The sequence below is a fragment of the Chelmon rostratus genome, chromosome 2 (assembly GCF_017976325.1).
Source record: "Chelmon rostratus isolate fCheRos1 chromosome 2, fCheRos1.pri, whole genome shotgun sequence".
NCBI lineage: Eukaryota > Metazoa > Chordata > Actinopteri > Chaetodontiformes > Chaetodontidae > Chelmon > Chelmon rostratus.
Window position 1 is genome coordinate 30,067,738 of NC_055659.1, and position 17,391 is coordinate 30,085,128.

Consider the following 17,391-nt stretch of genomic DNA (forward strand, 5'->3'; position numbering starts at 1 on the left):
CCCTCCCCCTTTATATGTGCTCTCATGACAAATCCCTCCTGTGTGCTACTGACTGGCGACTTGAAAGGCTGCGAAATCACGCATCCAACCAGACTCCACAGCACCTTCGTGTTCCTTCTGGAGACTGACTCGTCTGACGGCAGTTTTTTCTTCTTGCAGAGCAACAGTGTGATCCGCTCCTCGGTCAGGGTTAGGCTTCCACAGCTGCTTCTCTGGATCTCTGTGGCTGCCAGGAGCTGATCGGCATCTCTTTTCTACTTTTCCAGTTTTACCTTTGCTTAGCATGTTGGACCCGTCTTCCAGCGAGGAGGAAGGGGATGAGATCCTGGAGGTGGAGCACAAAGAGGTGGCGGCCCCGAAGAGCCTCGGAGGAGCCCGTCTGTCCCCGGGCCGAGCCGCCGACGGCCACGGCGGCGGAGGGCTCCAGCCCCGCGGCCGCGGGTGCGGCGGCGGCCGACCCTCCAGCCCCAGCCCGTCGGTGGGCAGCGACAAGGAGAAGGAGGACCTGGAGAAGATGCAGAGAGAGGAGGAGGAGAAGAAAAAGAGACTCCAGCTGTATGTGTTTGTGATGCGCTGCATCGCCTATCCGTTCAACGCAAAGCAGCCTACGGATATGGCCAGAAGGCAGCAGAAGGTAAGATCAGAGTGAAAAAGCAGCCAAAAGCCAGATTCAACTTCAAAAGCTGTGTTTTAAATCCAACAGTCACTTCTGGAAGGAATCACTAAGATACATGACACCAACTGTTGCTTCCGTAGTCGCACAATGTTGCTCCCTGCTTTTTAGTCGAATATTCAAGAAAGTACACATGTAACTCCGTTCCCCCAGCCTTGTAATCTGAGACATCTTGTTCAAAAAGCATACATTTAGTGCACATCACACCAGGATCCAAACCTTCATAGCCTACTTTTATCTGAAAAGGTAGCTGATCGACCGTGATGGATGAAGCGCAGTCTGAGGCGGCAGTGACACTACCTCACTGCGCACAGAGCATCCACCAGAGGCATGACAGCAACTCCACCAGACCAAACAGCCACTTTACATCGCTTTTTGATCGAAAACACTTTGTTTCCTGCTGCCACTCACATCCTGGAATGATTAGCACAGAGCTAAGCTGCGATGAAATGTGTTAATTCAAAGTAACGACAGACAGGGTTGGCAGCACTAGGAGAGGCTGAAGAGGAGAGAGAGAGAGAGCATGTGTACCCATGCTCTTTCCACCCATTGTACTCCTGCATATGTGAATAGCCTCAGGGTGCAGAAGCATCAGGGCTGTCCCCTCCTTCTGCTAGTCTCAGGCCGAGCTCTTATTAGAACAATCTATTGCACTGGAGAAACAGCCCCTTCACACCACTCACCAGTGCCACTGAATGATCCTCCATCTGGGAGGAATGTGTCTTTATAGAGTATATCTGCTTTGACGTGATCTTTATGAAGAAAGTGTCATTATACAGAATATAACCTGAGGTATATGAGACAATTGTATTGGCTTGGTTGTACCTGTATATGTGATAACCCTATGTGAATGATTTGCAGATCACGACAGAGACAATCAGATAATTCTCAGGTGTCACATGTTGCACTTTGTTGTACACATGAAAAGTGAAGGAAGCAGAAGAATGAAAAAGAGCTGAAGATACGTTCACATTGTTTCTGAGCAGGAGGAGCTACCTGTGCTGGAGCTGCAGGCAGTCAGTGACAGTGTGGCTCTGAGCCTACACCCTGTCTACACCAGTTACGTAGTGTTACGTAGCATGTCAGCTGCAGTCCTCCATCTGTGTCTACACCCAGGGATCGCTTCAGCTGTATTGCTCTGTAGTACTAAGTTTGAAGTTTTGGCAGTACTCAGCCCAATACATAGTAATTGCGTATGGAAGTTGCAAACGGTGAGCCACACCAGGTAGGTGCAGACAGATAAAGTATCTTACCGGCCAGATGTGCATGAGATAGTGGGATATATATATTTGAAAGGCAGGACTCAAACATGTTTGGTATGTCCACTGGATGTGGTTGCATTGAGCTCTGACTGCAGTGTGGCTCTGTCGCATCTCCAGCATGGTGCCACTGTGCTCTGGAAGCATATCTGTTAACACATGCATATCTGTTTGAGGAAGTTGATCAATTGGCAATGAACATATGTGCACATTCCCATGACACAGACCCAAGACCGGGATTCATTACTGTGGCAGTCAAAATCAGTGTTTGTACCTGTGTGTCATTCATAGAGTTAACTCAAACAACTTTTTATTGATTCTGCTATTAAACTTTAAAGTGTAATTCATAGTTACATCAGTTTCTCAGCTCCACAGTGAATGATTTGGTAAAATTTAAAAAGCAGCGTACTCTCCCAGCTCTCCTAGTCTCTTAAAGTAGAAGCTACAAATTCACTATGTAGAAACTTAAAATATTTCTTTTCGAACATATTAAAACTCCATCACTTACCTTTTTGGCCAATAGAGAAAAGAAACACATCAAAACATTTGGACAAATACAGTCACCATAGAGTTTATGCTGGCTAGCATGTAGTTGTAAGTAACCACAGTATTGTAATTCATGCACGAGGATCATTTGGCACACAGTGACAGTGCTGTTGAGATAGCAAGTAGCAACTTCTGTTTGTGAAAGCATGCAGAATATAATACCACAGTGTAAAATTCTATTTTGTTTATAATGAAGGAGCTGTGACATCAGACATTTTATCATTCAACCACATTTTGAAACTAAACAGAGAAATGTACGCACAGTTTGAAGTAACCACAGTGTCTCATTGCAATCGTTCATCCTTCCTGATCTTCATCCAAGGCCATTGATTCAAATGAAAACTGCTTGCAGAGCCCATAAACGTCTTCGTTGAGGACGATGTCACTGATCATGTGCGTTAGTGCCTTCGTGGTCATGATATAAAGAGTAATCATTGGGGCGTCCTGATAGCTGCATGATTACAGACCACTGAACTGTGAACCCTGGCTCAGATCTGGCTGGAGACATTTGTTGCATATCATTCTAACAATTTAAGGCAAAAATGTAAAACTGAAAGCAAGGCTAGGGGTGTATTTGGAACCATCTACCACGTACTATCAGCGTATGCAGTATGTGCTACACCCTCCTGCATACAGTACGTACTGTACTATATACTCCAGCCTGTGTTTTATAGGAGTAAGCAGCATGAAACTGCTGAAATGATTTATCTTGAAGTCTGCTAGGCCAGGCTTAGCCGCTTTTTTGGTTTTGGAGAGTGGCAGTAACAAGGCTGCTACCACCACTACTGTGTCGCTTCCCCTTATGCTGTAAAAAAAATAATTTCTGAAAGATGAGCATTTACCTGTGAGATGAGTTACACCTATCAGAAGATTAGAAGGAGACAGATTGACAGTGTTTTGTCGCAGTACCTCACTGAATATTATATGAGTTGGAGCTTGTGCTCCTGGTATTCAGTCAAACTGGCTGTGTTTCATAAAACTTATTGATTGATGGTATTTTTGTTCATGTTCATGCCCATGCTGGTTTGGTCATATTGTGAACATTTCCCCCCGTGGCAGTCGCTGCAATATTTCACTACAGTCATTAATTTCAGCACAAAAGTGAAGAATATCTTTGAGTTGTGGGCCTGGCTTTCCTCTGCTGTTGTTGCTGAAGTCTGCTGTGTTGGCTGCAGTGGTCTGTGTGACTGTTGGGTAAGCAGGGTCTGTGAGTGTGACTGGCTGGCTGGCTAGATGTCTCCGCAGGCACTTATGGAGCTTCTCAACTCCAAAAACATTGCAGCACTTTTTCAATTCGCCATCAATTTTAGTAAAACTGCAAATATTTGAAATCTACACAGATTGATTTCTCACATCAGAAATTCTCAGAAGGGAATTTAGTGATGAAATGGCAAAGAGAGTTATCAGAACCTCGATGTCATTGTGAGGTTGCCAGGCAACCTGATAAGACTCCAGGAAATCACTATGTCTGGTCGCTGTTTGCCAAGAAGTACTTCCAGTACATACAGTAACTCTCTGTAAACCAGCCACTCGTCACTCTTGTATTTTGTGTGTTTGAACGTAACAAATGAGATACAGTATCCTGACTGGTACCTTTTAAAGGTGTTGGTAGGTGTAATTTTGAACTTTTGACGGAGTCAGGTTAGCTGGTTCCTCTTGCATCCAGGCTTTACGTGAAACTAAAATAAGCTAAGATAAGCTTAGCTTATTGATTTCTGGCTCCAGCCCCGACAAACAGACATGAGAGTGGTATGATCTTATCCTCTTACTCTTGGCAAGTAAGTAAATAGACATATTTCCCAAAATACGTGTTTCATTGTCAGAACAATCTTTAAAAAACAAATGTTCAACTGACTAACTACTGTTCCTACCTGTTTGTGTCCTGGTAGCTATGGGGCATGATGATGGAAATGATAGTCAGTCAGCTGTTTGATCACCATTGTATATGGATTTACTAACTGATTGGTTTGTATTATAAATAACTTTCTGACCCCAGCACTTGTTTGTTTGCAGAATGATCCATTATTTCTATCAGTATGTAATGAAAGTGTGCTTCCTAAAGCATATCACAATATGATAGATGGTTAATGGAACACTCTGACTGAGCTTCCTGTGGTGTGCTGTGGTATAGATGCGGGCAGTGAGCGAGGTGCTGGTGTAAATCACACAAACTGAGATGTCATCCTGACTTGTGACTCTACCATCAATGGAGAGAACAGGCAGCAGCTGTTAAGATAGAGAGACATATCTGTGACTGGCCATGAACAGACTGCTGTGTCTCAGTCAGAGGTCAGCACACAGTCCCTGCTGGTTATGTTGTTCCATCTCTTGGGTAAAAACACTTCATGTCCAAGAAACTGGCTCATCTGGAGCAATGGAGGGGACAGTGTTTTAGACTAAAACTCATTCAAGTATCTAATGCTGTATTGGTATATTTGAATAAAATAGAGCCAACCTGACAGTGTCATCACTTGGCTTCATTTATTTAATTGTATTATGAGAAAAACAGCTAAGCAGTGAGTCGTGCGGTATTGTGGATTACTTTGTTCAAAACTGCCTTGTGTGGTTCTACTGCAGTTCAGGAGGATAAGTTCATAAAGGAGCAGTCTTTAACACCATGCTGAACCCAGCTACACACACACACAGCCACTGCAGCAATGCAGAAGGCTATGATGTACCTGATTGTGCTGTACTACATATCAGAGCTATGCATCCAACATCTAATATTTGCATAACAGTAGCGAACTGAAACACACATTAATCCACATTTTCTTTTCTTTTCTGGAATTTTAGTTGAAACATTTGGACAGAAACGTGAATATTGATCAGCTTGAGTTACGTGTGTTTTCTCATTCAAGTTTTCTCCTACAAGTTTCAGATGTAAGTGGTTGCTGAGAGAGAAGACAACATTAAGCAAGTTTAAAAGCAAGTTGAAGTAATCTGCCCCCTTTCAAGAGCACTGATCAGGCAAAACCATCTCCACTGGAAACCTTCTGCTCACTGCCTCAGATGTCCCACTGACCTTTGATGGTAACTAAACATCCAGCCATGGAACAGCTCAATGTGATGTCATGTGGCTCACTTTGTGTGCATACAGAAAAAGTGATCTAAGATCATTGTTTATTCAGTATTTCTGATTTTCAGCTGCTCAATGAACACCATTTCCCAAAGCCCTAGATGTTCAGGCTAAATGCAGTGGTTTGACAGAGGAGGCAGGTCCATGAGTGAACTGAAGTGTCAGCTCTGACATGTCTGTGTTACAGTTTTTTACAATTGCTAAAGCACGATTTTGAAAACATGGCTCATTTTGTCAAAACACAGCCACACATACAAGTAGCAAAACAGCTCAGATCTTTAGCAAAATGAAACACTATACAACACAAATGAAAACTATACAATAATTTATAAAAACCCAATTTGTCACCATATGGCGCACACATATGATCAGATTCTGTTTGAACCAGTTACACACTGCTGTGCTCTAAAACACTTTTCTAATAATATAGTCTGGGTTTGACTTGTTTTCAGAGAGTAAAGTACATGAATATATTGACCAAACACAACACAGATGTCCAGTACTACACACTGATGAAAACTGTTATTCTTTCCACATTATAAAATCAGTCACTACATCCATGCAGTTTGCACTCAAAATCAGAAAAGAACAGATTCTAAATACAGTAGAATATATTACACAAACACAGCAAAAACATTTGTGGAGACAGAATGAATGAAAATAGCTCTGTGTTTCTCCCTCTGACTGCAATGTTGCCTTCCATTGTTTTTGAGAGACAGGTACACTCACCTGTTACCTCTGGATAGTGCTTACGCCTGGTTGGTGTGTTTACAATTAAGCACCTAAGTGTCCCTACACCTGACAGCTGTGTTTGATCAGCCGGTTCACAGGTGTGGTATTTTGAAAGGCAGTGCCTTGAAATGTGTGACTTCATGTTAGGTTTCTGCATCTAATGTAGAGAAGTGAGTGCAGTGTTTTGCAAAAAGTGTGAGGCTGAGAATGTGCTTATAGTTGTGCAGATCTGGGCTGAGGTTTTGCTCCTTGAGTGTCAGGTCTCATTAACTGTGTGTTACTTTTAATTTCAGTGTGTAAGCAATCGTAAAAAACTGTAACAGCAGTGCAGAGAAGAGCAAACAGTGCAGATAGATGTAACTAGACAGCTGAAAATTACTAGTTGTAGTTTTTTCATGGCAGCTGCTCACAAAGTTATACAGGGTTATATGTATATACACACACGCACACGTATATATACATTATGTGTATGTATATATAAATATATATATATTCACATACAACTCTTTGCACTTAAACACATATTATGTTCTTTCTTGTGTATACTGTCTTTTAAAAATAGTGGTAGCACATTTATGAACAAATATAATGAAGAAACATAAAAACATGCAGCCTAGAGAGCTGAACTGGAACAAACAAAGCCTCAGCTGTACAGTACACAATATACTGTATGGTCATGTTAGCTCCATATTTCACACACTGGGCACTGGTGAGAGCAGATCACCCCTGCAGTGCTCACTAAAGGTCTTGTTATTTTCTGTCAGTGTCAACATGTTATTTTGGTGTCATGCTACTTCACTGTCCTCATGAGATTCTCCTGCACTCTGGGGAGTGCATGATGAAAGACACTGGCTTCATCGGAACTGAGGAGCTTTCACTTCACCGTCTTCATGTATGATTTCTGGAATAGTGTACGAACTTACTGAGCTTGTGTCAACATTAGAATTTGAAAATACAGGAGGCTACACAGTGAATCCTAAAATCACCACCAGGCAACCAGGCCTTGAAATATCAGAGCAACAAGGACTGAGTTATAGTTCCTACATTAGGTGGTCAGAATCATCATTATATCAATGAAAATACTAAAGGGCATATAAATTCAGCACTCATTTTATTTCTGTATTACTGTATATGTGCACATCATGCTTCAGTTGTGATTTTGAGAGAAGTTGCTGCCAGGTGAGACAATTGGTAGAAGAGGGTGAATATGAAAATAGATGGCAGAGATAGTAGAAATGCAGTCACTGGTGGAGCATGTTTCTGCACCTCTTGGGTAAGCTTATGCTTGGCAGATTGTCTCACGTCGCTTTTCCCTCCATGTGACACACAAAAATCTGTGTGGCATATTTTACAAAAAGCATGACTTTCTTTCATGACGACTTAAGTACAGGTACAACCCCTCATTTGGTGGTACAAACTTTAACCTTTTTTTCTATTTTAAAGAAAAGTTAAAAATATGGGAGATTTACAGAAAGACATTTAAAAGGGAGGACAGCTGGAGAGAAGGGTGAAATACGAGAGAATCCCGGGAGAAACAGAGGGTTGTGTTAACCCAAATGCTAGAGGGAGACAGGAGTTCAGTAACAAGTCAATGGGTTTTAATGATTACCGGACCAGACCTGTAAGCCACGCCCTGCAGTGACACATACACATACACGACAGACAGAGGAGAGACAGACGGGGGACAGAGGAACAGGGAAACACAAGGACACAAAAGAAAAAAGACTGCCGATCCCCATACGTTGACAGGTCTGGGTTGCTACCATACTTGTTGACACAAATAGCAATGCATAGCAATGTAATATTTACTCAGGTACTGTGCATAAATACTCTTTTGAAGTACTTGTTCTTCACTTATTTCAAATAGTTTTTGCTTTGTACTTCTGATCTATTTAGTGTGTGTGTGTGCGCACGTGCGGGCGTGTGTGTGTGCACGCACTCATGTCAGCCTTGGCATATTCCAACTCTTCTTTATTCCTGGAACATCATGGCATTTCATTGCTTCTTCACATGTAACATGACATATATGTGTGTTCACAAATGATCCTGTGTCCTCTGTACATCATCACAGTTTATTTGCCGTATATTCTGGTAGTTCCTGAAGTAAGGCTGCTTCATTTAACAGACACAGACACACAACAAACAGAAGCACGTCATATTTAGTCAGAAATGATTTTTGCACCTTCTGTTCATTGAAACACCAACTTTGCAGCCAAGAGGAAAAACAATACAGTCACTAGCATCATAAGTTTTAAAGTCAACAAGGTAATGTTTAGTGTCCACATAAATGTGTGGGTATGTCTGCAATCATTAAAGTAGAGGGAGGACATACAAACACAGTGCAACTTACATGCGTTACATCAGTAAATTACTGTTTCTATTTCACGAACAATATTTGAGTTCCCAATCATAAAAGCTGTCTCTTGTGTTGTTTTCATTAAGCCCAACCCCAACTGTGCAATCTAAACGCAATGTTCCATTCCACTGTGATTTGTTTTTATCATAATTAATCATTTTGCTGTCACACTGAACTCACTACGATGAAAAACGTTAGCAAAGCTGAGGTGTAAATACCCTCACTAATTCATAGAGAAATGAATCTACAAATATTGCACATCAGTAGCTTTCAGTTCATTCATCACTAACAAAAGAAGAAACCAACTGATCCTGATTGTAGCAGGAGAGAGAGGATGAAAGGACAAAAACATTTTCTCATCGTGTCAAACAAATACTATGAGTGCAGAGAACGCTTAATAGGCTCTTAAAAGCAAGCCATTCAAAAACACGTCAGCATCACGGGTCAGACAATTTGTCACAATCAGTCTGTGTGTTACAAGTGGATATGTAGAGGTAGACGCAGAATGAAAGTCTTATTTGACATTCTGCGTTTAGAGCACACTCTGGCGCTCATACGCCTTCTCAAACACATTTGCCAGTCAGCTGGGAAGTGGGTGGTACTGCACTGGGCTTGAGATGCTGTGGGCTGAAAAGAGATAAAACCATGGCTGTTCCCTGTGTGAATGGTTTCTTTAATGTTCCAACCTGTCTTATGAAGACTTTGCAAATAGCAGTTTTAGGTCTTCAAAATGTCGTTGCAGGCAGAAATGTTCTCAGTGTCCAGTTAAACTTAACCAAACGGCAATAAACACAACACTGACATATTATCGCCACATAAAGTTGTTCCGTTAGCAAACCATTTCCTGTTTACAGATGTATCCAGGAGACTCAGAACAGCATTTTGAGTTGTCTTTGTGGCCACTGGTGGTGGGAGAGAGAGAGTAGCTACAAGTCCTGCCTTCAAATTCTTAAGTCAAAGCACAAAAGTATTAGCATCAATATAAAAGAGCTCATGTAGAATGGACATTTTCTGAATATTTTATATACTACCACTTAATTATAATAACATTTTAATGTGTAACCATGCCTAATGTTACACCTGTTTAAAAGTAGAGGTAATTTCAGCTGCTTTATGTACTGCCAGGTAACTTAATCCATGATAATACATCATAATTTATTAATAAAAAAAATAAGAAGAAACTGCAATATAACTAGTAACTAAAGCTTTGAAGTTGGAGTGTGGGACTTTTACATATAAATGAACGTCTGTTACATTCAAGCCCTTGCCAAATGAGTTCGCACAATGTTGGTTAAGCCACTCTGCCAGCAAGTTTTTAAAAGGTCCAGCGTGTAGGTTTTAGGAGGATCTATTGGCCGAAAAAAAAAAAAATCATAATTATGTTTTCCTCTGTGGTGACCTGTGTAGTGCATGAAGGTGCTAAACAATCACTGATCGTACTTTTGTTTTTAGTGAATAGTAAACTGAACATACCTGTTTGCAACTAATAAACATGGACATGAAGAGAGAGCAGGGGGCATGGGGTTCCTTCCACCCAATGACACAGTTTTTATTATATTAATATATTATATTTAAAAATAACGATAATAATAATTATTTTAAGAACTCATTGTGGTGCTGTCATCTGCTTACTGTATGTAAGAGTATATAAGAGTGTGGCAAACAACATACACATCATAAAAAAAAAAAAAGAAACAGAGAATATGACATCAGGAAATTGGCATTTCAGCCATAAATGATGAATATTTCAGGTGAGAGGGAGAAGGAGGATATTGACACTTGTTGAATTAATTTGAGTGTCTGATTTTATTCTTTAGTTTTTATTCTTGATCATTCTTTTACATCAAACATCATGCTCATGTTACAAATAAATACTTAAAGATGTATATAAATAATAATATATAATAATATAAAGCATATATTTCTGGGTTCGCCCTGCAGGCCCCAGATATCATGACTTGTGCAAGCAGTGTAACAGGAATACAGTGAAAAGACCCAAATGCAAACAACAGAGGCAGATCTGGTTCAGTTCAGTGATTTAATACAGTTAATATAAACTGAGGTACATAGGCTTACAGAGTAAGTGAGGCAGGCAAGGGTCAAAACCAGAAAGCAGTCTAATACCAGCAAACAAATCAAATAAGGAGCAGGCAGGAATCCAAAATCCAGTAAACAGGCAAACAGGTCAAACACACAAAATAGGCAGGCAGAAACAGGTTCCAGATACAGATAAACAGAACAATAGCACATAAGCTGTAGATTCACAATCTGGCAGGTGGCCTGGGGGGCTGGACAGGAGCCGAGTCAGGAACCTCAGGCAGGCAGCTTTGGGACCTCGATTACTTCTAATCCTGTTTCTTGACACAATCCATTTTCAACCATTGTGAGAGCTTTTTCCCTAAATCCTCGTATCTATATCTGTATCTGCTGAGAGCTGAACAGCTTTGAACTGATGTCCACAGGTTGGATGAAGTGTGACACACTCCATGAAACCGTGCTGATATTCAGCATTCATTCTTATGTCCTTCGATCCAATGGGAACTGGGTCTAGATCCTTACATCAGGAGTCAAATCATCACATGTTTATAGTTTGTAGGTTCCTCTGTTTAACCCATTCAGCTTCCATTTACTGTATTTCTCCTTTACTGTAACATTAATGATTATCGATTGAAGCTATATTATTAATTGAAGCTATATTATTGATTGAAGCTATATTAATCTGTCTTTTACAAAGTTTGCACTTAAAATGGAAAGAGAGATTATATGCATGACCTCTACTGTGCTGTCTTAAGCCCTTTTCAGACAGGATTAATATGTCAGGGGGAGGAGGGAAATGAAATGTTTACTGTGCTCCTGTGTAATTTACAGTAACTCATCACTCCATATGAGACCTGAACATTCAGCAGGACAAAGCCTAAAGAAAAAGCCTTCTGAGGGGGCTGCAAGAGAGTTGAAGGCGATGCAAAGATACTGTGTCAGGTCTGAGGTCAATTGTACTCCTTATGGTTTCAGTCTTACTCTTCCAGAGTAAGACCTGGAAACATACACCTCTGGGGCAGCATTAGTTCAGTCCATAAAGACTTGGATTGGAGACTGGAGGGTGGCTGGTTGGAGTCCAGCATGGACAAGATGATATGGAGGTGGTCTTGTAGATGGACAGGTGCCAGTTCATCTGTGGCCGTGGTTACCCATCACTCTTACATCTCTCCACATCAGTTTCATGTATAGGTTTCTCTGTGTGTAATAAAGTAGTAATCACAGTGTTAAAATGAATTTCCAGCAAGGGGGCTTAATCAAGGAATTATCCAAGAGAACAATAAAGGCACGTCTTTAAATCATATTGAAAAGTCTGAATGATGGATAAAATCAAGAAAAAGATCTAAAGGGCGCAAGATACTCTCCCAGGGAGTGAAGATGATTACTCACCAGGTTCAGCTAACCCCACTAAAGCCTATGCAGAAGACCCAACAGAGAAATCCTGGATGCCATTGGACAAATGGAAAAGTCAGTGGATGCCAGGTTTGATAACTTTGAGACATCTTTCTCTGGGGTGAAAACTGCCCTAGCTGCAAATTCTTCCCGAATCACCAGCTTGAACAAACGTGAGGGGATCATGAAATGTGCATCGCCAAGCTTGGACAACACTTGCGATGAACTGTGTGCCCAAGAAACTACTGAAAGCTAAACTGGGCGACCAATTTCGGCAAGGGCCGGTCAAGGGGACAAAATACCAAAATTACGGGCCTGCCCGAGAAGATGGAGAGGGATTCTCTGCATTTGTGTCAGACCTATTGTCTAAAGTTCTGGGAGCTGATCACTTCCCCCATGGGATCAAAATGGACCGCCCACAAAACAAACCATGCATCATGATTGTGATCATGAGTGCGTCATGATTCAGTGAAAGAGAAGATTATGCAGTCTTTGTTGAGCCTGCTGTGTGCAACACAGATGTGGAGGTAAATCAGGTGATTACATCCTATTTAGAACACGGCACTCTTTAATACTCGATTCTGATTGGCCAAAATTCAGCAGTGTTTATTTCTCAACAGACGACTGCCTGCTCAGGAATTCCTAACTGTCATTGGCTAAAGGAGCAATCCCTTAATGTACCAAGCTCAATGACAAGTCCCCAGCTGATTTGAGTGTCAAAATATGGAGCATTTTCCAGACATTACTTTTAATTTGTTTGGAGAGGACAAAACACTTGACGTGTGGCTGGAGAATGACATGTCCCCAGCAACAAAGACACGAAAAGTAAAGAACAAAGCTGGACCGACAGGAGAAGTGATATGAAGGCACAAGAGACTTGAGGACACAGAGACTGACCAGGTTGAAGCCTTCAGACACGAAAAAAACACCAAGAAAAACACAGCGATCGACCTGCTAAAAGACTGTTAGTGGAGACAAACCTGGAGACAGATTTTTAATGTCTGATGCTAAACACAGAAATCAGATGCTGCGGGACTTTTATCCATCAGTAGAAATAACAGCGGTAAACCAAACTCTGTCTCCAGCTACGTCTCTCTCAGCTACGGATATCCCGTCACTTCTCCACATTTGACAAGATTTCTCTGAATAACTGTAAAGAAATAAGTTTTCCTGCCTGCCGGCCCGCGCACAGTGAGAGGCGGTTGCTATGCAACATACGTGTTTACTTTCAGAGCCGCTGTCTTTCAGCTCATTGTTTTGGTTTTAGGGTGCATAACACTAATGTTTAATGAAACAGCTCTGCTAAACCCACTGTACACTGTGTAGCATCAGACAGCAGACAGGCACAATTTGTGCTTAGCTGGTGAACATAGTGGAGCATTTAGCATCTTAAAAAATATATTTTTCTCAGCAGTTGGTGGAGATCAATCTAGACCTACAAGGAGAATGAATGTTGCTGTTTGCAGTCTCCAAGTACCCAGAGATATTATAATTAAGGCACGTTTCACTTTGTTAAAGTCATGAAAGGTTCAATTTAAAATAGCAAGTGCTGTCTGTAGTCAATAAACCTTGATAGAGAAATGGATAGTAAACCCACTGAACATGTTTCACCCGTTCAAAAGGAGCAGTTTCACTGAATCACAACAGCAAGTGGTGCAGCAGCTAACTCAGGGATGATGTCAGGAGCTACTATAGGCTTTCTGTGCTGTTACATATCCTGATAAAGGATCAAAGGTTTTCAAATGTCGTATCAAATAGCAATGATAGTTCCTTTTTGAGCTCGAGTGAAGCTTTATTGATACTCCTACTTGACATTCTGTCTGATGAAAACGTCTCCTTTAATTAAATTGCCCCCAGGAGGCCAGCGGTTCACTGTGTAATAAACTACCTTCAGCACTGCTGATTGTATTTGCCTTAACAATTATGTAAGACCTGTGAACATGATGATGATGATGATGCTGTAGATAAACTTTAGAGTAATGTGCCATCATACATATATACTAACCAACAATTAATTATTTTTTTATGTTAGAAAAGTCCCATTTTAATCTGTCATGTCTGAGATTACATAATCACACATATCACACTACCTGTTTTCTTTTGAAGTATAGGCAGAGGAATAAAACCAGTTCCTAATTGGAGTAAAGATCTGTAGTTTAATGCTCACTTGTTCTCTTTTGTTTTTTATTTACGTTGCTTTTCTCTCCTAATCAGGCCAGCGGGATGAGTGTGCCCAGGTGAGATGCTCTACGCACTGAAACAATCAGGCCATCTGCCTGCTTATTTTCTGTATCACAATAGGGGCTCTTATGAATTCACTCCTCTTTCTTCTCTTTCTGCTGCTCAACACCTCTTCTTACCTCACTTTTGTCGCATTTTGTTTTTTTCATTTTTCCAAACCAGCATGGCCTTAAAGGGGCACTTCACCAATATTACACATCAAAGTCTGTTTACACGTGTTGGGGAGTACTACTGCTAATGGGTAAAAAATTGTAGAAATCCATTTGTGGCTCTTGGGGAAGCCGTATGAAGTCTGATTGGTTGCATCAAGTGATGTTACGTGATTAAGTGTCGGTTGAGTCTGAAAAGTCTAAGTTTGAAAATGAAACTAATCTGGGGGTGTAGAGTTAGAGAGAAGTTAACTTACCAGACCTCTGTAGCCAGCTCTTCATCTCTGCTTGAGAGCAGAGGGTCGAGGCTACATTAGCCACTCCTAGCATAACAGACCCAAATCTACAACTGACAGTTTGTGTATGAGGGTTTTTAATGAAGGAGAATGCATGGGATAAGAAATATGTTATGTCTATTATGAGTCCAACAATATTATAGGAGTGCGATTCTAAATAGGTGGACTAATTTAATCAGTACGTACATATGTACAGTACGTCATACGAACAAGATTTTGCCTATACATGAGATTATTAGACATATTTGGTTTCTACTTACACTGGAGGAGTTTATGGTGCTTTCTGAAGTGCAGATCACTTCAGATTTCTCAGTCAGATTGTCAGATCTTTTGTAGGCATCTGCATGCTTGTGAAATGATGATATTTTACGGTGATCTGGTGACTTACCCCGAATTGTCTCTTGAAGGGACCCATTCATTTTCAGTGATGTTCAATGATGTAGAACCTACTAAAACTAATACAAACTGATTTTGGCTCTGGATTTATGAAAGACCTTTTACAAATCATTATTAGAGAACTTTGAACTCACCTCTGTCTAGTCATGTGGAAAAGGTCATAAAAGCACACCTTAAACAATAAATATAGCACCCCTGGACTTAAGCTGTGAATAGACTTTTCCCCTAACACTATACTGCTTTCAGTATCCGTGTGCCTGGCAACATAAATCCAGGCTTTTAAAAAGGAAAATCTTTTCGAATTTTGTCATCAAAGGCACATTTGTGTGTGTGTGTGTGCCTGATGTAGAAACAGATCAATAGTGTCTGCATAATTCATGAAGACAGCATGTAGGCTGCTAATGATGATGAAAGCCTTGTCGGTTGGCCTGTTGTGTTCATGTACAAACGCACACCCACACAGCTATACACACACATGTAATCCACATGCTTCAGTGTACAGAGGTCCTTTGACACATCCACTTATAGAAAGCAGTGAGTGCGGTGTAATTAGGCTGGAGGTGACTCATCATACCAATCTAATCTATTGAGACTAATATGATACTCATCATCACTGTATGTAGGGCCACAGGGCAATTAGCATGACGAGACCATGGCTTTTTAGACAGCAAACCAGAACTTTCCCCACGAGCCTCTCATCACCAGCGATGTCACATGAAGAAAGAGACTAGAGAAATTGGCATACCAGAACCATAGACCGTGCAAAACATGGACTATGGGTATTAAACAAACTCACAGCTTTCTGAAGAGCCACCGTGAATCTCGGTGACAGTGGATGTGGCGGTGGCCGGCTGCAGTGCCTGACTCTGCTAATCTCCTGGCTAAACCAAAGACGGGCAAAGAGTTGGAGCGTGGGTGGAGCTGAGGCTGAATGAGGCCCGGTTGCAGAAAACCCAGCAGCTAGTTGTCACTCAGAGAGGCCATGCTGGTAATTATGCAGAACTTTAAGCCTTGATATAATTTAAACTAGTGAGTTATATAAAGATTCACCCCGTACAGTTGATGTCATGAACGGGGAAATTGGCTCTAGAGACCAAAACCATTTTTTGCACCAGGCTGTAAACAAATGTATGTTTGCTTTTGGAGCCAATCTCAAATGGCCATTTTCTGGCACTTCTGCACTGGCTTTTACTTTTAGCCATAGAGGTTGCGACTTGACCAGAACATTACATTCAGCCTACATACATCACTTCTTTATATATTCTATAACATGTATGTAATTCATATTCATGTAATACAGTATACCATTAAAAACAGCAGCTGTACTCACGAAGTAAATTGTACTCATCTTGTTGGAGTTGAGAAGAAAGCCTAATTAGCATCCACATTGTGTGTTATTTACTGATATAACAACATGGCTCTTTGTTCCACTTGGTACAGCAGTCATTTACAGGGAGGCTCTGAAATCCGTCCATACATTCACATCAAACACAATAAAGTAGTGCTGTTTGGTCATGAAAAAATACAAGTTCTTGATGCAGCAACAACTCAGAGGAAGCCTTTCTCTTCCGGATGGGAGTAGTAGTTCTATCAGTAGCTTTAAAGCCAAATAAGAAATAAATCTAAAGCTACCCAGCTCTTGCATGGTACACACTATCCCCTGTTTTTAATTTGTCTTACATACAGTTTATGTTAATACAATGAAGTGATACACTGCTGTGCATGTGAGATTGTTTAGTATTTAAGTTTGTGTATCTTCTCTTTTACCTTAATCTGCTGTGACTGCTGAAAAATAAAAAAGGATGAATAATGTCAAATAGAGAGGAATGTAATCCCCCCATATTTCAGTAAATAAACTTATTCACATGGCTACATGTGCACACAGCAGTCCTCAAATGAAGACTGAGTATGCTAAAACTGGGTGTTGCTCTTAATTTTAATTAAGCCGCCGTGTTAACAAAAGCCAAAAAATATGGTCATGACAGGGAAGCAGTGTGCCATGAATTTTGGGGGATTTTATTCAGTTCAGGTAATGGTCATCTCATGCTTGACTACTTTGAAGCCCTTCTGGCAGGGCAGCCAGCATGCACAGTAAAACATCTGCAAATGCTTCTTCTAAATGAGGAGAAAATATGATCCTTCCATTTCCTCATCATTTGTCTGCCCAGGTCATGGGCGTCTCTTCTGGTCTTCAACCAACCATTAACAATGTCGCTCTCCTACCTTCCAAAGGCTCCT

General features: G+C 41.0%; 1 protein-coding gene across 11 annotated transcripts in view; it reads left to right on the forward strand.

Moving 5' to 3' along the window:
• The first annotated feature begins 283 nt into the window (after window positions 1-283).
• cadpsa (Ca2+-dependent activator protein for secretion a) overlaps window positions 284-17,391 on the forward strand; it is a 166,735-nt gene continuing 149,627 nt past the window's right edge. For all 11 annotated transcript variants that reach the window (XM_041946624.1, XM_041946652.1, XM_041946616.1 and 8 more), the window contains exon 1: window positions 284-634. In XM_041946624.1, coding sequence (XP_041802558.1) covers window positions 284-634 — 351 coding nt within the window. The remainder of the gene's footprint in view (window positions 635-17,391) is intronic.